This window comes from Melanostigma gelatinosum (assembly GCF_949748355.1).
Source record: "Melanostigma gelatinosum genome assembly, chromosome: 1".
Taxonomy (NCBI): domain Eukaryota; kingdom Metazoa; phylum Chordata; class Actinopteri; order Perciformes; family Zoarcidae; genus Melanostigma; species Melanostigma gelatinosum.
Window position 1 is genome coordinate 26,934,732 of NC_136634.1, and position 26,334 is coordinate 26,961,065.

General features: G+C 44.2%; 1 protein-coding gene across 1 annotated transcript in view; it reads left to right on the top strand.

The window, feature by feature from the left end:
* Nucleotides 1–215: 215 nt before the first annotated feature.
* Nucleotides 216–26,334, top strand: part of zfpm1 (zinc finger protein, FOG family member 1) — a gene marked incomplete at both ends in the record, with an annotated part of 77,498 nt that continues 51,379 nt past the window's right edge. The window contains 3 exons of the mRNA XM_079265673.1: nucleotides 216–303; nucleotides 4,843–4,989; nucleotides 14,088–14,219. Of these exons, the coding sequence (XP_079121799.1) occupies nucleotides 216–303; nucleotides 4,843–4,989; nucleotides 14,088–14,219 (367 nt within the window). The remainder of the gene's footprint in view (nucleotides 304–4,842; nucleotides 4,990–14,087; nucleotides 14,220–26,334) is intronic.

Here is a 26,334-nt window from a genome sequence, read left to right on the forward strand (position 1 = left end):
TAGTCACATTGTGTCATTTCCTGTTCAATAGAGGGAAACCGTAATACAGGACTGTGGCCACAGATACTGCAGTACTTTCATCAGCGGCCATTAGCTCCATCACCACGGTGTTACTTTCTTCAGATACATCTTCCATCTCCAGGAAGATGACAAACATAAGAGTGGCTCCACTCTGCAGTCTGTCCTGAACGTTGTGTCAGTGTCGGACAGGACTGATGCACCCTGGGAACTCTATCATCGTCACATTAGATGTGGAGATGTGTGGAGCGGCCGATGAGTCCCTGGGACTCGGCCATCCCGAGAGTAATCAATCGTTAGCGGCTCAACTCACCGGCTGAGGAGAGGAAGCTGATTATTACTGAGGCAGAATATAAGCAATGGGTATGGTGGGCTGTGTGGACGCTTCCTCCTGTGGGAGGGCTGGTGGTGGAGCAGCGCCGGCCATGGAGCTGTGATAAGAGGAAGAAATGCTTGAAGAGCAGAGTTGATTGAAAGTGTTCTCTGGGCTGTGATCAATAAGTGGCTCCTCTCAGTGTGTGACTCTGTGTCAGGTACCTCGGGTTCTCTGTGGAGAGCTCACACGTCCTCCTCTCCCTCTCCTTTCATGTTCTCCTCTGTGATTTCCTCTCTTGCTTTCAGGTCTGATATGTTTTCCGTGCGGCGGGTTATTAGCGTGAGAGCGCCGAGGCTTGCGTCCGTTTAATCAGGCTTGTTGAGCACGCGGGTTTGATGTGTGTTGTCTCTGTGTTTAATCAGCGAGCTGCTTGCTGCAGGTTTGATGTGGACGGAGAGTTAATAAAGCAGTATCTCTGGCGCCTCCATCAGCCGCAGCACTTTGTTCTGCCTCCTCCGAGACAGACGGCTGCAGAGCTCCAGTGTTCCTGGAGCAGCACATCTTGTCCTCCATCGAATGGACTCATCGTTTCATTTCAGGAGCAATCCCTCATTTCAGAATAATCCATTTAGCGGAGGAGTTCTGTGAGCTTGAGATCCCTGAATTGGACACCGTACATCCAGGACTGGTCTGGAACCTGCTGCTCTATGAATACCGTCAGTAATCCATGAACGCGTGGTCCACTGGACGTACAGAACAAGTCAAATAACGTCAGATCAAGAGGATCACTTCTTTAGTTCTGTCTGATCAATCTTCAGGTTATTGATTATCATCTCTCTGATGCATTAGTGGACTATTTGATTGATTTCATATCAAAAATCTGTAGCATTGAGCATCAAAAACCACGAGAACGCTTATTGTTATGTTTTACTTATTGTTGTTGTTGTTGTTGTTGTTGTTGTTATTATTAGATCATATCTTCCCTAATCTAAATCTGGAATCAACATATTAAGGCACTGTTTTTTTCTGAGTGAGAAACATTATTCTGTGAATAACTCGGTATGACACACTGACATAGTTTGATCCAAATTGAATACATTTTTGGACCAAATAATCAAACTGAAGATGTCTTTAGAGATCTCTCACGTTCTCACGTTGTATGTACTGAATGATTTATAAAAGAATAAGTGACATGATAATCAATGTGCAGCTTTAGTCTGTAATATGTGTCCAGACATGTGTCCACTACAGTCGGGCTTGAGCTGCGTTAGAGCTCATCACTGCTCTGCTCTTCACTCACAGCTCCTCCAGCCTTCCACAGTCAGACGTCACAGCTCTGTCGATGCTCTGGCGATGCTCTGCCGTTGATCTGCCGTTGATCTGCCGGTGCTCTGGCGATGCTCTGTCGATGCTCTGGCGATGCTCTGACGATGCTCTGGCGATGCTCTGGCGATGCTCTGCCGTTGATCTGCCGTTGATCTGCCGTTGATCTGCCGGTGCTCTGGCGATGCTCTGTCGATGCTCTGGCGGTGCTCTGGCGGTGCTCTGTCGGTGCTCTGCCGGTGCTCTAGCGATGCTCTACTGATGCTCTATCGATGGAGAGTCACTGTGATAACCTTCATTCTTTGTTGCTTCGCTCTGTTCGTCGTGTCCGTCTGTAACTGACTCTGAGGAATGAACTCGAGTCCTTCTCTGTCCAGGAACTGATGGGAAGTGTCTCCTGAATTTCATCAAACTTTATTTGCCCTCAAGTTTGGAAATATGAATAAATTGAGCGTCCTGCCCTTCGTTCCGTCTGTAGTTCACAGAGAGCTCAGTGGTGCTGTTGGATACGTCTCTTAACTGAATTGCTGTCCCTCCCACAGAGATACACATGTGGGCTCTGTCTTTCTATTATTTCTACATCTCTGGAAACCACTTCAGTCCAATTTTCCTGTGGATATCACGGCTTAACAATTAATAAGGCTTTAACTTTTAAACTGGCAAATTAAGTCGAATGTGCCGCACTTATCGGCGGCCCCGCTATCCTTCCCGCCAACTCTCCCAGACAGGAAGAGAGAACATTTCTCCTTGGATGAAAGTGGAGCTGAAACTTTTCCGCACCATTTGATGTGTGAAAGCAGCGATGCAGCGATTGATTCATTAAACCAGAGCCGTAATGAGGAGAGAAATCATAATTCAAACTCACATTTTAAACAGGAAATATAATTGGAATTTTATATAGAGAAGTCCCTTTGTACAATTATGATTAAAGGAAAATTAATTGTATGAAAATGTCCTCATAGATACGGAAAATTAGATCGAGCAAAGCTGGTGCGACATTCTAAAAATATTGTGTTCAGGATCGATCTTTTCTTCTTCTCTCCTTCTCCGACTTCTCTTTTTATGAAGGTCCAAATCTAGCTGTGTTCATTTTATCTGAAATTAGAGTGAACCATGCAGGCGTGGAAGTTGAAATTAGCCTAAAGATGTTTCATTTACAAAGACAGAAACACTTTGTCAGCCCGAGATTGTTTCCCAGCATTATCTCTGCCTGCTTTTAATTGCTTTGGAAGTGAAATTAACAGAATTAGAAAAATTGCCTCCCTTTTTCTACAAGCTTCTTTATTCATGGGTATTGTTGTGTGCTTTGTATAGATTATAGACTCCTTTTGTTCCAGTATTGTAAATATATACGCCCCCAGTCACGGCTTTAGCTCCGAAACAATCCCTCCGTTGGTTCGACACAACCTAAGAAAATTAATTTACAACCTAGAACGCGGGAAATGAAAAAAGAAATCCTGGTTTTCTCTCGGTAATAATTCACTCTGACAGAAAAAAGAAACCTCGGTTGACTTTCCATGTGCGAGAGTTGTTGTCTCCCTCGGCAGTGATTAACCATTTCTGCCTCACTCTAGCGCTTCCTAATCCTCTTAAAGAAATGCTCCCCCTGAGTTCAGAATCCTCTCGGGACGGAGAGCGGAGCGTGTCATCCGACGCACAGGAACACAATAGAAACAACCTTCCACAATCAGCTGGCCTTCACACACTGTAACTAACTCCGTCTGTGCACACAGAAAACAAGCAGCCGGGAAATATACAGTACGTTGTGCGCTCTTAATGCAGCATTAAAGCAGCCGGATGTATTCATCTTATAGGAGCATTATTAATGAAGCAATTTAAAAAAAATCACATTAAATCCATATTAACCCACTGTTTCTTTTTTGTGGATGTAATCTTCAAACAGGCTAAAATAGATCAAGAGTACTGTATAATTACTATGGTCAGCAGGGATTATGAAACTGTAATTGATACAGATCAGCCCTGCACTAATCACTCTTTTAGCTACAATTTTAGGTATACTGTAATTTGGCTTTAAGGTCCCCCTCGGCTTCTTGCTATTAATCTTCTGGATTAGACCGTTCAGCTCGTCCACTTCTGGAAGGCCTTTTAGAACGAGTCCAGTTCAGAAGAAGAAGAGTTTATTATTCCCCTCTCCGCTGTGTTTACACTCAAAGTGTCATTTTTAGTGCTGGGCAACGATTACAAGTTTTAATCGCGATTAATCACATGATTTCTTTGCGATTAATCTCATTGTTATGCGCACAATTCAGTAATGAATTCAACAGTAGTGTATTGTGCACTTTTATTTTGAAAGTGCTGCTATATGAACAAAGGTCAATAACATTTGGTTTAAATACTTTAAACACATCAGGTTGTTGTTAGCAGCAGTATTCGCTTTACACAGCAGCAGTTATAACACAGTTATAATGATTCTGATCATAGATATTCAGCCGGTGTTCACAACTTTATCTTCATGTGTAAGAGATGATATTTAAATATACACCTTGAGAACTGCAAACCTATCTACGTCATGTTTTTATGTTTGTTAGATTCTCAGTAGTGATACTAAATGATGCTTATTATACATTTTACAAACAAAACACTTTAAAAACTCTAAAAACATAATTTAAATTAATCATTTCTTGTTTGTTTTTTTGGTATTTAGGTCAGACACGTGCACATGTACCGTAATATGTGTGGTATTTGTTATAAATGTACGTTGGTACATAGAGGTGATAAGAAGCTGTACCTGGAGGGACTTTGGACCCAGGGGAATGTAGGTGAAGGAAACAGGAAGTGACGCCACACAAACACTGTTCACCGCTCGCTGACGGTTCTTATGTTAAAAATATCCGCTTAATAATAAAAAAATGAAATGCGTTAACGTGCGATAAAATAATTATCGGCGTTAATGAATGAATGCATTAACGCGATAATAACGCTTTAACTTGCCCAACACTAGTCATGTTATATCATGTTGCACTCTTATTTTAGTGGTGATACTCTTATTATTCATGTGTTTATTATATTTCAACATAAATGGTGGCCAATCTCTACTTCAATAATAAATAATGTCTCTATCCATATTCGTCTTTATTTCTTCTTCTTTGGTATTCTGTCAGAATGAGGTGTCGTTCTTTAGGAAGCAGGAGACGGTGGGTTTGAGCTTCTTCTCCTTCTTGCAGGTTCCCTCGGGGATCTCGGTGGCGAGGAGGATAACGCGCCGGACAACCTCAGCCTATCAGGAGAGGAGGGCGGAGCCTCGGACCCTGATGACTCAGCAGAAGGGGACAGCTCCAGCCCCCCGCCGTACACGTCGCTGTACAACGAAGGTAAGAGGAGGAACAAAGGAAATCCAACTGTAGCACGAGAGTGAATTAAAAGCGGAGCTGTACCTGTTTAGCTTCTTGTACTTGATATTCTACAGGCCTTTACTGTGAACGGGTTTCACTGGAACTACTTTCTATCGATGAAAACTGTCGACATAAAGGCTGACATTCTGATCAAATACCTCCACCCACTGCATGCTCACACTCTCATGAGGAGAACATGTAAAGGTCTCTGATTACTGTGCTACTGACAACACACACCTCTTCCAGTCAAATAAGCCAGATGTCGAGTTTACTGGCAGTTATTAGTGGTTATTACCAAATGTATCTCCTCATCAGGACGCACAGTCTTCCTTTCATCTGCCTGTTATCTGTCAGGAGACAGTTACCGTCACCAGAGACAACTACAGCCGACTGAGGCTGCAGCTTCCCATCTTTATCTCCATTGTGTCTATAAATGAATAAAAAAAATTCTCTGGGTTCAATCTTGGCTCCAGTGAACCTGCCCCCCCCCCCCCCCCCCCCTCCCATGCACCTCTTATCCCGAGCCTCCCCCCCTTGTACCGTGTGATAGCAGAGTTTTTCAGTCATATTCTTTTGACTTATTCAAGATTTCACGACCTGTGTGTGTTTTTTTTTTTTATCTCCAAAATTCCTGCTCTTGTGAAATTTTGGGGCTGGAAGTGATAAGAGTCTGTTGGTTGGCTTGGTTTGATAAACCCATGGAAATTCTGTCAGGTGCTAATCGAGACGAGATTAGAGATTAGCTAAGTGTGTGTGTGTGTGCGTGCATGTGTGTGTGTGCGTGTGTGTGTGTGTGCGTGTGTGTGTGTGTGTGTCTGTGTGTGTGCATGTGTGCGTGTCTGTGTGTGTGCGTGTGTGTGTGTGTGTGTCTGTGTGCGTGCGTGTCTGTGTGTGTGTGTGCTGAGGTGAGGACTGGGTTATGTGTGTATTAGATAGAGGAAGATGAGAGAACTCAGGCAGACTGCACATGTGAGCAAGTCCGTCGATGGAAAACTGACTCTGTGTCTTTGTTTCTTTATTTGTGCGTTTTAGCCTTTTACCCCCCCCCCCCCCCCCCCTCAACACACGCACACACACAACCCTCCCCATCACACTGTTGATTTACTCCTCTCTCTCTTCTCCGGGGTTCCTCGGTTGCCCAGCGCTGCCATTATCAGTCCTCTGTAAATCAGCCATGTTTGACGAACCTGCTCTTTCAACCTGGGATCAATACCAGGTCTTTATCTGGCCAGAGCTGGCTAATAAAGGCAAGGCCTCTTATCCACCATCTGGAAGAGAGAGAGAGACACACACACACACACACACACACACACTGGAGATAACCGCCCTGATAACTTTAGCAACGGCACAAACCCCCCCACATTCTCCCAGTAACAGGACCGAGCTCGCCGTCTCTGTTCTCTCCATCACACCCTCCTCCTCCACCTGACGGAGAGAGACGGTGTATTAGTGCTGATACAATGAGTGGACACACACACACACACACACATGTGCACGTACACACAGCTTTACTGAGGAAGAGTGCAGCTCTCCCTCTCTCTCTCTCTCTCTCTCTCTCTCTCTCTCTCTCTCTCGCTCTCTCTCTCTCTCCCTCTGTGTGTTGTGGTGTGTTTTTCTCCTCCTCTCTTATTCTCAGAATTGCTGTACAGTTGCAGTGAAACGCTAAAACAAGTCTCGGTCCTATCACGCATGCATCACAGGAAGTGTGATAGAATCCTCTTCTGGCCCGATTAGTCACAACGTCGCCTCCTCTTCACCTCTGATTGTCCTGCCCTCCTTTGGACCAATCACAACACTTGTTGTAACTTGTTCTGCCCTCAGAATGTGATGAGTGGTGACAGAGGAAGTGTATGTGATGAAGGTGTTGATAATAGAACAGTTGTCTCAATATTTATCAAGGTAAAATCTGAAATATGTGCTCCTCATATCAGCCTCTCCAGGGTTCCAGAGGCTCTGCTTCTTCCTGTTTCATGTCATTGTGAACTGAAATAAAAATAGGTTTGTGTTTGAACGGAATTTAACCTATTTTCTGTAAACATCACAGTCTATGAGAGCGATGCTACGAAGGTCCCTGGTCGGATTCGAACCAGGGTTCCTGGTCGGTGCCTAAACGCCTTTTAGCCGAAACACATGAGGTACACCCACAACAGAGCACCTCCATATAATCCACTGGAACTGTTGCACTGACCACAGATTTCTATTTGTACACAGCTGTTTATTTCTCTATGGGCAGTTCCATAGCCGTCCAACATGTAGAAACGAGTATATGTGATACCGCACTGTACCAGAGAGCAACCGTGTGGGTGTTCTTACATTTCATATTCAGATGCATCAACATGTATCCGTACTACTGTAGTTTGATCCTGTTCATTCATTCAGTAGTAAATAGTAAACCCTGCACAACAAACAGCATCGTCACGAGAACTCATGGTGCTCCCAGTGAAGCTAGAAGGCCTCCACACGTGTACCAGTGGCGGGCCGTCAGGGCCTGCAAGGCCTTCTCTGCTGCCTAGACACAATCACAAAGTTATATCTATTCTACAATTTCATAATGTTTCTTAAATGCACTACATGTATTATAATTTATAAACATATGTTTCCCATTATCTTGTGTTCTCATTGCACAGCTACTGTCTTCCTCAGTTGCTCTGCTTCCAGTGCAGCTTGTTTTAAGTAGAGCTTTTATCCAATCAGATCTCACCTCTGTGTCTCTAGGTAAGAACAGAGCCCGAGGCCTGCAGACTCACAAGTGCATCATGTGCACTTTAAGTGAATGGGGACGATATTGTTGATTGTCATAGTGTTCAACCAATCAGATCTCTAGTTTGACATGTTGGGCGTATTCTTTGACGTGTCAGAGCTGCTAGCTGGCCTATAATGACGTCAGCATTAACGTGCGCTGTGATTGGTCAGTGGGCTAGCGTGACCGTTGTGAAGCTGAAGCAGCGAGCAGAAGTTAGTATTAGTAACAGTTCAAGTTGAAAGATATGTAAGAAGTTATGACATTGACATGATGCTTTTAGTGTTTTGCTTGGTGCAGCTTTGTTTTTTTAACACTGAATGGCTGAAAGAGGAGAAACAGATTTCTGTGAAGTGCTTTTGTGTTTTATCTGCAGCAGCGTTGTGTTCATGTGTCTATGGTGTTGTTTTTATGATCTGGTGAATATACGCGTGTTAGCGCTGCAGTGTTGCATTGATTTGTTGATTTGTTGTCTTATGAATATGTGTGACTTCTTGTGAGTTTGTTCTTGTTATTGTGTTGATTACATTGATTCTGACTATATGCATCATTGTCCGTTAATGACGAAGCATCCGTCGTCGCGGGGTTATGGACGGACATCTTCTCTGGTTGGGGTTTTGTTTTCTTTAACAAAGCAGGAATGATGGTCTGTAGGAATAATGGTCTGTAGGAATAATGGTCTGGAGGAATGATGGTCTGGAGGAATAATGGTCTGGAGGAATGATGGTCTGGAGGAATAATGGTCTGGAGGAATGATGGTCTGGAGGAATGATGGTCTGGAGGAATGATGGTCTGGAGGAATGGTGGTCTGGAGGAATGGTGGTCTGCAGGAATGGTGGTCTGGAGGAATGGTGGTCTGGAGGAATGATGGTCTGTAGGAATGATGGTCTGCAGGAATGATGGTCCGGAGGAATGATGGTCTGTAGGAATGATGGTCTGCAGGAATGATGGTCTGGAGGAATGATGGTCTGGAGGAATGGTCATCTGGAGGAATGATGGTCTGTAGGAATGGTCGTCTGTAGGAATGATGGTCTGGAGGAATGATGGTCTGTAGGAATGGTGGTCTGGAGGAATAATGGTCTGTAGGAATGGTCGTCTGTAGGAATGATGGTCTGTAGGAATGATGGTCTGTAGGAATGGTGGTCTGGAGGAATGATGGTCTGCAGGAATGGTGGTCTGGAGGAATAATGGTCTGCAGGAATGATGGTCTGGAGGAATAATGGTCTGGAGGAATGATGGTCTGTAGGAATGGTGGTCTGGAGGAATAATGGTCTGCAGGAATGATGGTCTGGAGGAATGATGGTCTGGAGGAATAATGGTCTGCAGGAATGATGGTCTGGAGGAATGATGGTCTGGAGGAATAATGGTCTGGAGGAATAATGGTCTGCAGGAATGATGGTCTGGAGGAATGATGGTCTGCAGGAATGATGGTCTGGAGGAATGATGGTCTGGAGGAATGGTCATCTGGAGGAATGATGGTCTGTAGGAATGGTCGTCTGGAGGAATGATGGTCTGTAGGAATGGTCGTCTGGAGGAATGATGGTCTGTAGGAATGGTGGTCTGGAGGAATAATGGTCTGCAGGAATGATGGTCTGGAGGAATGATGGTCTGTAGGAATGGGGATGATGTGATTTCTTTGCCGGAGATGTGGCTCATCATGAGGTTGGTAGGAGGTGGCTCAGCTGTAGTAGGACAGCACTGAAGGCCCAGGTATGAAACACACGGCCCCCACTGCGTGTAGCAGGTAACAAGCCCCGCCCTCGTGATGCCTTCATGCCCCATGTGTTCCCCTTGGCCACTTCACAGACTCAATGATTAATCATGTGTTGGAGTTTTCCATTATGTTCTGACTTGTTATCGAGGAAACCATCCATCTATGCATTGAAGGAACACCCACATCATTTGAAGTGTGGTGTGCAGGAGGGAGGCTAGAGATGCAGGGGTCCTACCATGTAGGGAGGTAACGCACCTGTAATGATGTATTCTGCTGATGAAGCCTCACAGTCACTCACAGCTGTTGAACACATTTGTGGAACATTACTAATATGAACACAGAGCATACGTCCATGTCATGATATCTCACAGGATCTTTCAGATATTGAGCCACATTGACCCACCTCAGCACTGCTGACCTCAGGTGAGGTCTACATAAAGAGTTAACGCCGTGCAGAGACAACCTGTCTCAGTCTTCCGCCTCATTGGTGTGATAATAACTTAGTATTATTTATTACACTTCACTACTTATTGCTCTTCTGTCTACCTGTACGTGCATCACCACATTGATGGTGCATTGGGCTGAGTCAGCGTGTCTGCAGCTGCTGTGTGCACGGCGGATCTGTCCGACTCCTTCATAGCTTCATCTCTGGAGAACATGGAGAACATGGAGAGAACCTCACATGTGAGGGAACAGATACGTGAAGGAAAGATGCAAAAGACTAAGGGCACAGAGAGAGAGAGAGAGAGAGGGGGGGGAGAGCGAGAGAGGGAGAGGGGGAGAGAGAGAGGGAGAGGGGGAGAGAGAGGGAGAGAGAGACAGAGGGAGAGAGAGACAGAGGGAGAGAGAGGGAGAGAGAGATGCTGTAGAAGTTGTAGAAGAAGATTGTTGGGTGACTTTGCCCTGCAGGTGTGACAGGGGAAGTTCAGCTTATCAGATTGATGGAGACTGTCTCGCTAGAGGGGGAGGGGAGGGGGGGGGGGGGCGGGAGACAGATCGAGAGAGGGAGGGGGGGGTCTGGCAGAAAAGTGTCTGTCGACTCCTCCTGATACCTGCCTCCATGTCTGAGATGATATGGGAGATAATATTGATGATATTAAACGCAATAACTGTGTCTCCAGCCCCCCCCCCCCTCACTTCAGCCCCTGCAGGATAAAATCAATGTGCCATTCAATGTGATTTATAGCTGGAAATAATGGCACTGTTTAGGCAAGGGTGTGTGTGTGTGTGTGTGTGTGTGTGTGTGTGTGTGTGTGTGCGTGCGTGTGTGTGTGTGTGTACAGTATGTTGCTGTGTGTTTGCATGTGGATGAGGTTGAGAGGTGGACGTGATGTGAAGACGGATGATGTGTGTGAGTCTCTGTGTGTGTGTGTGTGTGTGTGTGTTGATTCATTTGACGATGCAGATCCAATCTCTCAACGGTTGCATTAATAACTGCAGAGTGTGAGGGCATCATGTGGTCGTGGGGCGTTCATGGCGGCTATCGATCGGGCGCTGTTGCTGTTTATCGGAGCGGGAATGCAAAGGTAAACACGGCCTTTGTGCAGACAGCTGAGGTGTTATCGGGGGGCAGACGCTGGAAGAAAGTGGATTCAGTGTTTTTAAAAAGACAGTTATAATGATAATAATAATCTGTAAACAAACCTGGAGGATTCTGCATTCTGTGTTCTCACTGCACATGTGATATTCTATGTTTTCAGCAGCATCTGTGACGTGTTTTCTTTATACATCATCACTTTTGATATTTCTGTCAGCCACACACTGGACTGAAGTCAGAGCTGTACACAGCTACGTTTACACTACACTCATACATTATTATGGCATAAGATCTCTGCACATTAGTGTCAGCCTGGTTGTGATGGTTTCTACCCACAATGACACATTCACTAAATTACTGTAGCAAATGTAACCATCATTAAGAATCATTTCTCTCTTTGTTAACAGTTAAATAACTATTAACTACATTCTACTCAACTACCAACTTCCCATTTATGAATGAGGTTATTATAGATTGTAGTTATTATAAAGAGTCAGGGAGGAGCTCATATGCACATCTCATCATCATCAGTTAGAGTCTGTTATCAAGCTCTCACCACACACGCTGCTGAGCTCAGAGACGAGACTCTGGTACCAGAACACCAACAGAACACCAGCAGAACACCAACAGAACACCAACAGAACACCAGCAGAACATCAACAGAACACCAGCAGAACACCAACAGAACACCAACAGAACACCAGCAGAACACCAACAGAACACCAGCAGAACACCAACAGAACACCAACAGAACACCAGCAGAACACCAACAGAACACCAGCAGAACACCAACAGAACACCAACAGAACACCAGCAGAACACCAGCAGAACACAAACAGAACACCAACAGAACACCAGCAGAACACCAACAGAACACCAGCAGAACACCAACAGAACACAAACAGAACACCAACAGAACACCAGCAGAACACCAGCAGAACACAAACAGAACACCAACAGAACACCAGCAGAACACCAACAGAACACCAGCAGAACACCAACAGAACACCAACAGAACACCAGCAGAACACCAACAGAACACCAGCAGAACACCAACAGAACACCAACAGAACACCAGCAGAACACCAGCAGAACACAAACAGAACACCAACAGAACACCAGCAGAACACCAGCAGAACACCAACAGAACACCAAAAAGAACACCAAACAGAACACCAAACAGAACACCAACAGAACACCAGCAGAACACCAACAGAACACCAGCAGAACACAAACAGAACACCAGCAGAACACCAACAGAAAACCAGCAGAACACCAACAGAACACCAGCAGAACACCAACAGAACACCAGCAGAACACCAACAGAAAACCAGCAGAACACCAACAGAACACCAGCAGAACACCAACAGAACACCAGCAGAACACAAACAGAACACCAGCAGAACACCAGCAGAACACCAGCAGAACACCAACAGAACACCAGCAGAACACCAGCAGAACACCAGCAGAACACCAAACAGAACACCAACAGAACACCAGCAGAACACCAACAGAACACCAAACAGAACACCAACAGAACACCAGCAGAACACCAACAGAACACCAGCAGAACACCAACAGAACAACAGCAGAACAACAGAACACCAGCAGAACAACAGAACACCAGCAGAACACCAACAGAACAACAGCAGAACAACAGAACACCAGCAGAACAACAGAACACCAGCAGAACACCAGCAGAACAACAGAACAACAGCAGAACAACAGAACACCAGCAGAACAACAGAACACCAGCAGAACACCAGCAGGCTCTCAGGCTTCTACCAACTTACATATTTGAGAGTTTAGAACAAACTGTTCACATATGGGTCAATATTCATTTGATTACATAAACACAAACATGTCTGATGAGGATCCCTTCAAATATTTCTTTGAGACATAAGATTATATAAATATTTCCTAAGAAGATAAATACTGAGCCGGACATGCAACAAACTTCACCTCGCACACACTTCTGTACTTATGAGTCAACATACACATGAAACTGATAATATGTCCAAACGCATCACATGGGTCGAATCAAAGATGAGGGTTGGAGTCATTATGCAGCAGAACATCGCCTGCACAGCTAGAACACACTGTGGGCCCTGGTGCATGATCTCAGATAGAGATGATCTCTTCTTCAGTGGTACCCACTGCAACCAGTTGCTTTGATCATGAACTCCATTACACAACACGAACTGTATGACTGCAGAGCGAGCGCTCATATAATCCCTTATTATATTCAAGTGTGCGTTGGAAACACAAACTCAGCCTAAAGATCTGACGGTTAGTGACGTGTGTGAAGGCTGTGACTCCCCCTGACCCTTGGCCCGATGATCATGATGCAAGACCAATGAAGAAGAGATCCTGGGCTCAGACAGCCTGAGGTGCTGTGATGCAACTATTAATCTAATCTCACTCATCATGAGTCCCGCTAATAGGGAGCGACCCAGCAGTGTGATGAACCAGCTGATAGCAGCTGCACAGGCAAAGTTCACGGTGCAGGACTGTGCACGCTGGGTGAGCACGTCACACACACACACACACCGACACACACACACACAGTTCCAGCCACATGTGGAGGAACGCACACATCTCTTTGATCAGCGAACAGGAGGCTCTGTAATCAGCCTGATCATTGGCAGCAGGGATATCAATGCTGATTACAGGAACAGAGGTGGCCTCGGTCTCTGCTGAAGGTGACGGGGGGGGGGGGGGGGGCCCCCTACAGTGAAGAGAGAGAGGAAGGATGGTGGGCTTGGATGGGGAGACAATGAAAAGCTGTTGGAGGACAGATGGAAAGAGACAGAAGTGAAGGTAGAGAGTTTCTGATGAGTCTTTGAGAATTAAAGGGCCCGTCTGTGCGTGGCGAGGTGTCACGTTACAGGGACTCATTTCACTGCCGCCTTTGATCAACAGACAGGAACAGCCACTGCCCACACACACACACACACACACACACACGCGCACACACACACACACGCAGGTTTCAATCCATGTGAGTTTGGAAGGCTGATACTGAAGCGTGCTGCGGGGCTCAGGGTCTTTGCATGTGTGTGAATGTGACTGTGTTGTGTGTGCAGAGACCAGGACGCAGGACTCAGGAGGAGGCCCCGACGATAAAGACGAGGACGGGGAGGAGCCAGGCCCGACACACAGCGGCGGGGAGGAAGAGGAGGAGGAGGAGGAGGCGGCGGCGCAGTGGAGGGGTCCAGGTCAGTACGCTCGCTGTCATTGGCTGCTTGTGACCAACCAACACAAACACACTGACGCAAAACACAAAAGTGTTTCCTGATTTCAGGTCTGACTTCATTCCAATATTTGCTCTTTTCCTTCAGGATTGTGAAAGCGTTTAGTTCTTTATACCTGCACATCATGAGGCGACCACCTTCTGTGTTTCACATGCTCCATGTGTGGAGGACTTCATATTAAAGTCATTATCTCCAGCTTCTGTCCTATGATGCACAGACAGGTCTGTGGTGGAGGCCAGAGCACATGGGGCTGGACTCCTGCTCCCCACAGCTTTGCATGGATGTGTGTGAATACACGTCGTGAGAGTTGACTTCAGACCGTGTTCCAGTGATGCACAGCATCATGGATCAGTCTGTAGTTAGAGAGAGAAGGAGGCCGTCACACAGTGGACTCGTGAATATTACCTGAACCAGCAGTCCTTACCAAGTTGTGCTGCACATACAGTCCGTTTGGTTTATGATCAATGCAATATGAAAAAATACACAATGAGAACTTTCCTGATCAGTAAATAACTGGACTCAGACTAACGTTACTCAGGTTATCACAGAAACATTGTTCACGTTGTCAGACATTAATAACAGAGTACGAGCGTATTGTAAAATGTACCGTAACTTAAAACATCCCTCTGCATCACACAGAGTTCACATATTGAATGAACACTTCTGTTAAGTTATGGGAGATCACACTGTTAATATACTATATCCTCACAATTAACAGACAGCCCAACCCGCCCACCAGTCACAACTCAGGTATTCTGCAGAACCCTGAATAACATCTTTGGACATTAAATAACAGCAGTTTTTATTTCAATTTATTTCTGAAATATCTGGACATGGGAACTCTCCGGTATGGTCAAAGTGGAGAAACTAAAACCCTTCATTGGGACAGAACATCGTTGGGGTTTGAAAGAAATCCAAAGTCAACTCTCCACGTAAGGAGGTAAAGTGCGCTGATGTCCGTATTCCAGCCAGCACTATCATGTGAGCTCTTAATGCTTTCCAGTGTAGGCTGTGTGTCCCGGAGACGCTCCTCCGTCTCCTCTCTCAGTTGGTTTGTCCTCCTGTCCCCCCGCAGGAGACGTGATGTGACAGGCCGGGAGAAAATGTATTCAAGTCGTAACAAAAAACACACACACACGGCTAAGAGGAGATAACAAGTAAATCGCCATCATTTTATTATTTATTTCCTCTCTTATCGAGGTTTGTTTGGTTATTTATTTCTCTCTGTCTGTTGTCTTCAATGAGTTAAACAATGCAAGAAGATTACCGCACTATCTCGCATTATTTCCTTTTCAAGCTGCGCACGTTTTATGTCTGTCTGCGTGCGGGTGTCTGTTTATGTGTGTGTGTGTGTGCACTTGTGTTTTAATTCCTACGGTGGGGAGGAGAGGATGTGTTCATTATCGTGCTGTCCCAGCCTCGTCCCTTTAACAGTAATTGGAGCGATATTAATTGCTGCGCTCCGGCTGGTTGATGGTAGCACCGTGATGCTGCACTGATAGGGCCGTCCGCTTTTTTTTGTTGTTTCCCCTTCCTCTCCACACAAACTAACTGCTGGGTGAGCGAGGCGGAGGGATGGAGGAGGAGGGAGGGGGGAGTAAGGGAGAGAGATAGCCCCTCTATCAGCTCCGGAGCAGGCGCTGTCTTTATCAGGAGCACGATTGGCAAAAAGGAAACTTTGACCGTTCTGAATTTTTCTCTTATCGTCAAGCCTCCACCTCCCCTTCCTCCCCCTCCCTCCTTCTCTCCATCCATCCACGTTCTCCTCCTCCGGTCTCTCCATCACCACTAACAACCCCACTAACAGCCTTCCTCCTCCCCACCCCCCAACAGCATACATCTCTTCTTCTTCTCTTCCTCCTGCATGTCACAGCAGCACTGGAGTCCCTGGCTAATGTGTTCTTGTTCATACACAACGCTCCCCATGTATCAGACCTTTATAAACAGATGAGTGTATTAGCTGGTATGGAAGTGAACAGGGTGTTATCTCCTGTGGGAGTGTTGGCATTCCTCCACGACTCTCTGCTCTGAATGGAATCACACTACAGGTGAAGAGGACGACGATTTAACTCATCGATGTCGCCTTCAAAACCCAAGTTTTCTGAAACTGCATTTTAAATATGCAAACGATGAACTACCTTATCAAATATGTGCTAATTTACATACATTTTCAGACCATAAAGCAGATGTTTCGTTGGATTCTTTTACGTCTCTTTTAATACAAAAATCAATCTATTTCCTCCGTGTTTTTAGCAATACGTTGATGATGTGAACAGACCGCTCTGTGTTAACCTTCAGAATACAGAGAGGAATGAACTGTAGTGTCTGCTGGATGTAAGAGCTGCTGAGGTGCAGATTTAAAGACATGTATGACACTGCAGGTGAATAGTAATAATAATATATCACCATGAAACTTCCCCAGCTGATGACTTACATTAAAAGATACATTTTTTTATGTCAAGTTTATTGAAATGTTCTGTTTAAATATGCAATTATCTAACTTAACTTATCTAATGGTAACGTTTGGTAACGCTTGGTAATGTTTGGTAACGTTTGGTAACGTTTGTTAACGTTTGGTAACGTTCGGTAACGTTCGGTAACGTTCGATAACGTTCGGTAACGTTCGGTATCGTTCGGTAACTTTCGGTCACGTCTGTTAACGTTCGGTAACGTTCGGTAACTTTCGGTAACTTTCGGTAACGTCTGTTAACGTCTGTTAACGTTCGGTAACTTTCGGTAACTTTCGGTAACGTCTGTTAACGTTCGGTAACGTTCGGTAACTTTCGGTAACGTCTGTTAACGTCTGTTAACGTTCGGTAACTTTCGGTAACTTTCGGTAACTTTCGGTAACGTCTGTTAACGTTCGGTGACGTTTGGTAACGTTTGGTAACTTTCGGTAACGTCTGTTAACGTTCGGTGACGTTTGGTAACTTCTTTCCACTCGTCTGAAAGAAGACGTGAAATGGAAGAAAATAACCCCGAAAACATTGAGCAGTTTATGAGAAACACGGTGTCCCTGCTGTCACATTAGTGTCACTGCAACCATTATGCAGAACACGTTGTTTGTGTTGCGTAATGTTTATAGATTATTTTATTTCTTTTCAATTTCTCTTTTTCTTTTTTGGTATTTCGGTGTTGGATTTGTTAGTTGATATGTGTATTTGTTTAATCATTATTACATAACACAATCAATGCGACTCACTGCTTCAATGAAGCTGATTTCTGAGTGTACCAGTAACCTAGCAACGCTTTGAGGAGCATTCAGGAGAAACGAGACTTCGAAGTCGTAACCGCAGCGCTGAAACAACACGCAGGAAATATTGATCAGCAGCAACGTTGAAAGCCTTTTTGTTGGTTCCAATGTGAGGATTTTCTGCTTCTCTCTGTTTTGTATCATTGAAAATCTCTCTGATCGTCCAAAAGCAGCAATAAATCACTCCGGACGTTAGAAGCTCTAATTTAGACCAAACAATACATTGATGAACTTAAAATACTCAACAGTAAATGATCAGTATTTACATGCGTAGATAACAGAAGGCTTGAGTTTTGATAGATGACAACATCCCAGATGACTTTGCGGACTAATTGATTCATCGTTTGTCTGCTGAATGTTGGAACATATCATCATGTGATTGTGACATTGAAAAGCATTAAGTCCTCAGATTTCAGACACAATAGATGGATTAGGCTGTGATGAGGCTGATTGACTAATAATCAATCAGTGAATTAACCACTTCAGTGGAAATGAACTGCTTTATGATGTTTATGTGATGGTGTTAATGTGTGACCATGTCATGGTTAGGAGATAGATTTACAACAGTCTCAATGTTTGAGCCTTCTTCTGACAGAAGTTACTGCCGAGCTGTTCCATTTAAACGTCTCCGCTCTGGTGGGTTCCACTCACAGAACATTCATTCATTTCTGTCCCTGTGCGTCCACAGTCTTCGCTCCTTTTTTCAGCTTTCACCGTTTCTCCATCATTTTCTTTTTCCTTCTTCCTCGTGTCTTCTGTCCATCTCTTTCTGCACTGAGTCATGATACATATATACATATATATACACACAGTATGTATATATATATATATACAGTATATATATATACAGTATAAATGTATATATATACGAGTCTCTACCTCTATCCATCACCCTTTTGTTTCCTGTCACAGTGTGAACATGTTATAAATTCCATGCAGTCTCGTGTATATGAAAAGTCTAAATTAATTGAATATTAATCTATTAATTATTTTTAAAAGTTGATTTATTCTAGTTTGAAATACAATAATTCCTAGATATGAACATTTTAATTTCCCTTTCCGTGCACGGTTTGTGTTGTAACCTTATGATGATAATCTCTTGATTTATTCAGATAATTCATTCAAATAATTCTTTATGGCGTCATTATTGTTCAAATGGACTGATATTAACATAAAACTGAGAAAAACAACAACAGCACATTTTAATTCGTCCTCTCCGCCGTTTTCTTCTTCTTCTCCTCTTAAAGATAAATCAGTTCATTACTGGACACAACGTTCTTCAATGCACACATTTAACAGCGCCCATCAGTCGGTAATGACTTCTTGTTTATACGTCGATCTCAATAACTTGCGTAGTCGCAGATGATCGTTAACGCCGTTCTGTTCCTTCCAGCAGCAGCTATCACAACTCTGGCTCTGCTGCTCACACTGACACGAGAAACAGAGAGACAGATTCAAATGAAAGAGACCATCAATTGGACTGGATTACAGGCTTCAGCTGTTCTCTGTTTCTCTTCTGCAAAGCGTTGTTCGTCTTAAAACAATCCAGATGATGTGTGTGTGTGTGTGTGGTGGTGTCATGGTGTCTATTTATTTATTTATTGGTTTATTTGAATGGGACAGAGCACATTAATAAAACATTTCTGCAAATGCACCAGAGTTAAAGCCAAAAGGCTATTCTTCATCTGTAGTCCCAAGAGGCAGATGTTACAAAATAAACCTAAAAACAGAAGGTAAGATTAAAGTTAAAAGGTTAAACAATATCGACACTTAACAATGCGTGCACAAACAATGACAAAAAGTGAGAATAACATCATAACAAAAGCAGAATAAAACATGAACTGAAAACAGTATTATGCTGTAGTTGTTGAGATGCTAAAAAACATCCACGTCAGAGGCACAAAACATAAAAGCATGCAGAGTATGTGAAATACATGAATCACTCAGACACAGCTAAAGAACAATAAAAGACATGCATGCAGGTCGATGAGGGTCCACCGGCAATTTAAAGAAAGACAGAAAGGTGACAACAGACAGATGGAGGGACGTTCAACACAGGCAGAGAAACAGTTACAATCTACTGCTGACAGAGCTGAGTATTACTACCGGTAACCATTTCTGTAAGTGAGCTTTAAATGGTATAGGTGGGAGCTGCTCCTATCAGGGATGGCATGATGCTAAAGCCACCGTTTTAATCTACAGTGTGTCCGCACTGCATGATATGCAAAATAAATTGTGACAAGAGGAGAGAAGAACTGTCTTTTGATTGACCTTGCAGGCTGGAGGGTTCGATGTTTCCCCCTCACTCACTAATGGTGCTCGGTAATCCCTCGTCGTTGGCTGGCTGGCCGTCTCTCCTCCACTATGTGTAGAAACTCTGTTTTCTCTCCAAGGCACCGGACTAAAGAAGTGAAACTTCCTCCAGTATATGAATATGAATTGATTAATAAAGAGCTTTATTCATGGAGAAAACTCTTCAGATCTACAAGAAAGGTTAAGTGGTGTGTGAGAGTAAGGAGGCGCGTGTGATGACAGACATGTGATGTTTCCTAACACACCAACAGTGAGAGTCATGTGAGAGTTACACGCTGTCCATTCATCGGACAGGAAATGTATCTGCAACTATTCTGTCGATTCATCGCTTTAAATTTTTCAGGGGAAAGTAATAACATTGAATGATTCTTCTTTCAATGATTTATTTGTAATTCCTTACCCTCTTTGGCTTGACATATGTTACGGGTTGCATTAAGCGTTTGATTTTGTAACTAAAAAGCGTATTCCTGTGTTAAATATTTCTCATCTCTTGATGTTATCTTACATTTTGAACACATCGGTGCTTCCCACCTGCAGTAAGAACAGAGCACCTGGTGGATCCAGCCCATCATAGACCGGCCCAGGTCCTCTCTCCAGCCCTCGGGTGGGACACAGAGACCAAAGAGGGTCCAATCACACAACCTGTGTCTTCCAGGGGACGCCAGCCGAGCGAGGCGCGTTGTCCTGCTGGCCGAGCCCTCCTCGCTCCTTATCCTCCAACACAGTTATTTAAAACACCTCCAATAAAGCCGAGCAATGGCAGGCATAATAGTGGTTATTATTGTTTACCAGGCTCAGTGTGTGTGTGTGTGTGTGTGTGTGTAGTAGGTGGGTGTCGGGTTATCATACAACAGTTAATTATAATGGAGCATGAAGGCACGCTATCACTGCTGAGAGTCTCATTTATTTGGGGAATGAGAGATGTTGGCCGTGTCACATTTGCATATTGTGCGCCGCAACTTCCCCCCATTGAAATCAGCACGGACGGCGCGGTGCACCCTCATCACTTTGTCCACATGTGATAAGACCTTTGTTTCTCTGCTTGATCCATCTAGTCACGGGAGGCTGAAGGTAGCAACTGGAGGATAAGATGTTTGTGTAAAAGCTTCCAGTTTTCTACACTGTTTGCTCGTCTCTTTGTGGAGCTATTCATACAAATCCAGGACCTCCAATTCCTCTCAAATGTAGCATTCCAGGAATATAGGACAACAGACTGTCTTTTTTAATTATTGCTCGGCCACCAGTTTATTTAATAGCTTCCATAAGGTTTTTATCAGCATCTACCTGATGCTCAAACATACACCTTTACACAGTATCATCGTTGTTTCAAAAAAGTAGCTTGTATATATATACGTATATATATGCATATATATATACATGAATATGTGCATGACGGGATGCTTCGTCATCAACGGACAATGCATATCGTCAGAGTCATTGTAATTAACACAATGACAACAACAAACTCACAAGAACAGTGACACATATTTATATGACAACAGAGCAAGAAATCAATCGAGCAGACCTGCAGCGCTAACACGCGTATTCATCCATTCATCCATTCATACTGCTGCTAAATTCTGCTAGCTGCTTCACAACAGTGACGCTGGCTCACTGACCATGTTACGTAATGACGGCGCACATTAATGCTGACGTACTTATAGGTAATTGCTTATGGGTAAGCTAATTGAGTAGATTTGATGTAATGAAACTGTTACCGTATATACGCAGTGTGAAAGCTTAAATATGTTTCTGTGTGTATTATGTGTTAAACCAGGAGCATAGACAGTTAACTCCATAACTAGATTCAAGGAACTGAACTCTGGATAGAGGGATAGAGGGTTAGAGGGACAGAGGGATGAAGGGTGAGAGAGGGCTTCAGGAGGAGAGAAAGAGGACGGTGTGAGAGAAGAGGAGAGAGAATAAAGCGGCAGGTGAGACGAAGGTGAGAGAGGGAGGAAGACCAAGAGAAGTGGTTTGGAATAAAGAAGTACTATATTGAGTTTAGAGTGCAGAGATAACTAATGAAGGGTGAAAAGAGGGGTCAAGGTTTAAGGATCAATAAGAGAGAGAGAGAGAGATGAAGGGTGAGAGATTTTAAGAGGTGCAATTCAGATAGTGAAGTTAGAGGTGAGTGGATGGGAAGTGGGAAGGTTGAGCGATAGAAGGATGAGGGAGGTAGAATATGAAGAAAGGACAGTCGGGCTGAAGTCTGGTGTTGAACAGTCCAGATGCTTCCCATTACGTTGTACCTCCTGCTGGAAGGTTTTTGCATTATTATCTTTGCATGATTACTCGTATAGGCCAAGTCTTATTCAGCTAACTTCAGATGTGTGTCAATGCCTCAGCAAGGAGGGGTCGGATAATTTACGATTTTCATATTAATATTGGAGTTATACGACAGCATCAGTAGCTAATTTAAAAGAGTGGTGAAATGGTTCGGCTATATAAAAACATTAACAATTCTATTAGCCTATAACTCAATCAATTAAGGATGTCAACATATTTATAAAGTTTATTATATATCGGGTTGTTAAACTGTTCAGCAGACTAATGTCAGATGACTCTCACGACATGTCTAAACCAAGCAGCAACTTCTTCAGTTCTGCAGAGTGAAGCCAATGCAGAGCAAGTGTGTTATAGCTGCATTCTCTCTAGTGTCCACCAGGGGGCGACTCCTCTGGTTGTATAGAAGTCTATAGAAAATGACTCTACTTCTCTCTTGATTTATTACCTCAGTAAACATTGTAAACGTGAGTTTATGGTCTCAATCTCCAGTTCCAAGTCTTCTTCAATGCAGCATGATGTTCAGGGTCGCTTTAGGGCGGGGCTACAGTGATTGACAGGTCTCTACCAGAGACGTATACAGTCCAAACATGGTATAAAAGGTCGAACTAGAGGCCTCAAAATGGGTGACGTCACAAGGACTACGTCCACTTCTCTACAGTCTGTGGTCAACCTGTCGATCGTGTTCGTACCTCAGAGAAAATTCTAAATACGAGAACATTTGTAAATACGCAAGCAAGTTCCCCTAAATCATTCATCCAGGCCACTTAAGAACCAATCTGTACCAATGAACGGCGAGAGCAACGAAGAACCGGAGTGAAATACCTTGTATGCGTACGCAGACATGGCCAATAAAGCTGATTCTGATGAAGAACCAATCTGTTCTCATGAGTTGTTCTTGCCCATTGTCTTTTTTTACAAGTTAGGTTCATAAGGTTTGTGTGCTGATTTACAACAGACAGTATGTTTCTGTGAGGGTGAGGGAACAGGGTCTGATATGGTGTCAGGTTGGGTTATAATATGGCAGGGTATGGTTAACAACGTGAGAAGAATTCTAAATCTAAATTGGGTGTCGCTGATTGTTCAGTATTGGCCTCATCAAGCCCCTCCTTTTCACAATATATTGTTCCACGTCAAGTGTGAGCTGCTTTAGAGCCGGGCTAACCCACATCCACGCATCGCTCACACACTTACACATGCTGTACTCTCGCTCTTCTCTGTAACCTTCCTCCATATCTCCAGCCAGCAGACTGTCTCTCAGGGGGAGGGTGTCCCTGCAAGCACCCTGTCAATTCCACCCGTCAATCAAAACGCTTTGGGATGATGATTGGTTGGCATGTGTCCAGAGGGCTTGTCATGTCAATGAGGCGGTGATACCTCAGAGTAGTCTGCAGTTTGAAATGAGCTCAGTGGAGGCTTCTTATTGTCCCATGAGCATGCAGTGGAAGAGAATGTTTGTATGTGGGTCAGCAGCAGGAATGCATGTTAGACTGAGGCCGTGTCCACACCACTCTGTCCACACTACTCCGTCCACACGGCCTTTCAGCATCGCTTTCCAAATGATCTCCATCCAGACTAACACGCCTGAAAACGAATATCACGTGACTCTTCACGTACACTGGGCATGCGGGTGGGTGACGGTGTAAACAGGAAGTAGATTGGTTGCTTAGTTAAAATAATATGACGTAGTCTTTAATAATGAAAGGTCGTGTTTGATACTTAAGATCTTCTCTCAAATCTTCCTCTATGAACTCAAACAGACACATTTAGTGGAAAGTTTTAGAAGTTTTATTTACTTAACGTTAGTTACAACGCTGCAGGTCTGCTCGCTCTCTCTCTCTCTCTCTCTCTCTCTCTCTCTCTCACACATCACATTCACTTTAAAATCAACACTTACAGGTAAAGGTTTACTAGATTATGATCCATAAATGTGGTCAACACACGTCTCTCACTCGTTTCCTCTCGGTTTCGTTGCAATTTCTGCTTTTGTTCCTTTACATTTTATCTGCGGACTTCACAATAGATGTGCAGAACAAAATAAGCATTAATAAGGACAGGAAAGTCCTCCGTTTAGTGTCCATCACCCTCCCTAAAGCTGCTGACGTGACTTCAGACGTCCGCTCCGTAGGGCTGATACTGGACACGCCGCTCGGTGATCGCTCCACTAACAGCTGCTTCCTCCGTAATAACGCAGACTTTAACTGAACAGCTGCTAGTAAAGACAACACGGTCAGCAGCACCTGTAATCATGTTAAATTAACCTGGTAGTCGATCGGTAATCAATGTTGTTTATGATTTCCGGAAAACGGTCACGTGATAGGAGTGTGATGAATCAGGGAAGGACACGTCATGACTGCTAAGAACCAATCAGGTAGTGAACACGTGTGGGCGTCATCGTTTCCAACGTACACGAATACGCAACTCCGGCGGAGAAGTTCCAAAAACTGCAGTTCAAGTGGCCGCCTGATGCTCCAAAAGCCAGTCAATTCCCACTAGACCAGGGGTGTCCAAACTTTTTTCACTGAGGGCCACATACAGAAAAATATACCAAGGGCTGGGCCACTCAGGTCCGATCGCCTCACCCCTAGTGTGTTAAAGTGAGCAAAATCAATCAAATTTGGTTCTCAATGTGCTTTTGTTCAGATTTAACAGAGATGTTTGCTCACGTATGTTGAGCCGAACAGACTCATTATTCAAATAGAAGGGAGTTGAGAACAGCTCGATGTCTCTCAATGAGAGAAAAATATTGAAAGCCATGGCAGCTGGTGGAACATGTTCTAGGTAGGGCTGTGCCACATCCAATCAATTTCAGCAAACATCCCAGTATGATTTAATGCTAAATAAATGAAGGTATCAAACACGTATTGCTACTTTGCAGTTAAATATTTAACATTTATTCCAACATGAAAAAAAGCAGAAAATAACACTTTGACAAACACGTCAGGACATCTTGTTTACAGCTAGTAGCTTCGCATGTACTGCTTCCCTTTCCTGCTAGTCAGGTTGATCTGATATCAGCACTGCAGTTTCTCCTCAAAGTTCTCCTCTCAAACGGGTCTTGGAGGAGTAGTGCTCGCGCTGGAGCTCGCGCCCGCCTGTAGAGACTCGTCCGGACGGGAACGCGCAGCTTGGGGCAGAATCGATTCTGCTCCAAGCTGAATCTATTTGAGGGCGCTGATTGGCTAAATTGTATGTCACACATTTATATCTTTAATCAGCAATTGGCTAAACTGCTTCACTGCTCTTTTGGGCAGTTTCTCCAGCGCTGCTGAGACGTGCACACGCAGAGAGGACATGCAGCAAAAGCATATATTTACCGCAGATATCATATTTTACACATATTACTGGGTGATTCCATATTTCAAAAACACGAATATTGACAATTTGTATAGTTTATTATTATTATTATTCATTTTATTTTATTTGTTGTGGCTCAAGGTGGGGCGGCGCCCTATCGCCCTCTATTGACCAGCCGCCACGTAAGCACTGACTGAGTTCTGTCATGAGAGACGTTATCACGGACACGGTATTTCCCCCTTTCAGCAGAAAGGTTGGCCTTTGGAAAAGCACATTTGACTTCGGACTGCGTGGGGAAGTGCGCAACATTGAAGTTGCGTAGAGTGCCCTCGTGCTCGAATTATGTTGACAGTTTTCACAACCGTGTTCATCACATCGCCAAGCTGGACTGTCTTAGCACAGAGGGCTTCTTGGTGGGTGATACGCTGCATTTTAATAGCCTCACCTCCGCTCTCTTGCGCTCGCCTTTCATAGCTGGAGCCCTATCTGTTGTAACTCCACACAGCTTGTCCCATCTTGTCAATTGCATCTGACACAGCTTCAAACATGTCCTTACCTGTTGTTGTGCTCTTTAGACTCCTAAAATCAAGCAGCTCCTAATGCAGAAATGATCGTCAACTCCCCGCAAACAAATTAACAGCTGTGCGGTGTCTGTGGCATCTGTGCTCTCATCATACGCAATGGAGTAAAAAGCAAAAGCACTTGCTTTATCTGACACTTGATGGTTTAGGTTAGCTGACAAGTCTTCGATTCGCCGCACAACTGTGTTTCTGGACACGCTAACGTTGTTGAATTCCTGCATTTATTCCGGGCACTTGCGACTTTAGTGAGGCACTGTTTTATGAAGTCACCATCTGAGAAAGGTTTCCCGTGGCGGGCAATGAGTTGAGCTACCTCGTGGCTGCTATTGTGACTTTTTCTTGTGTTTTG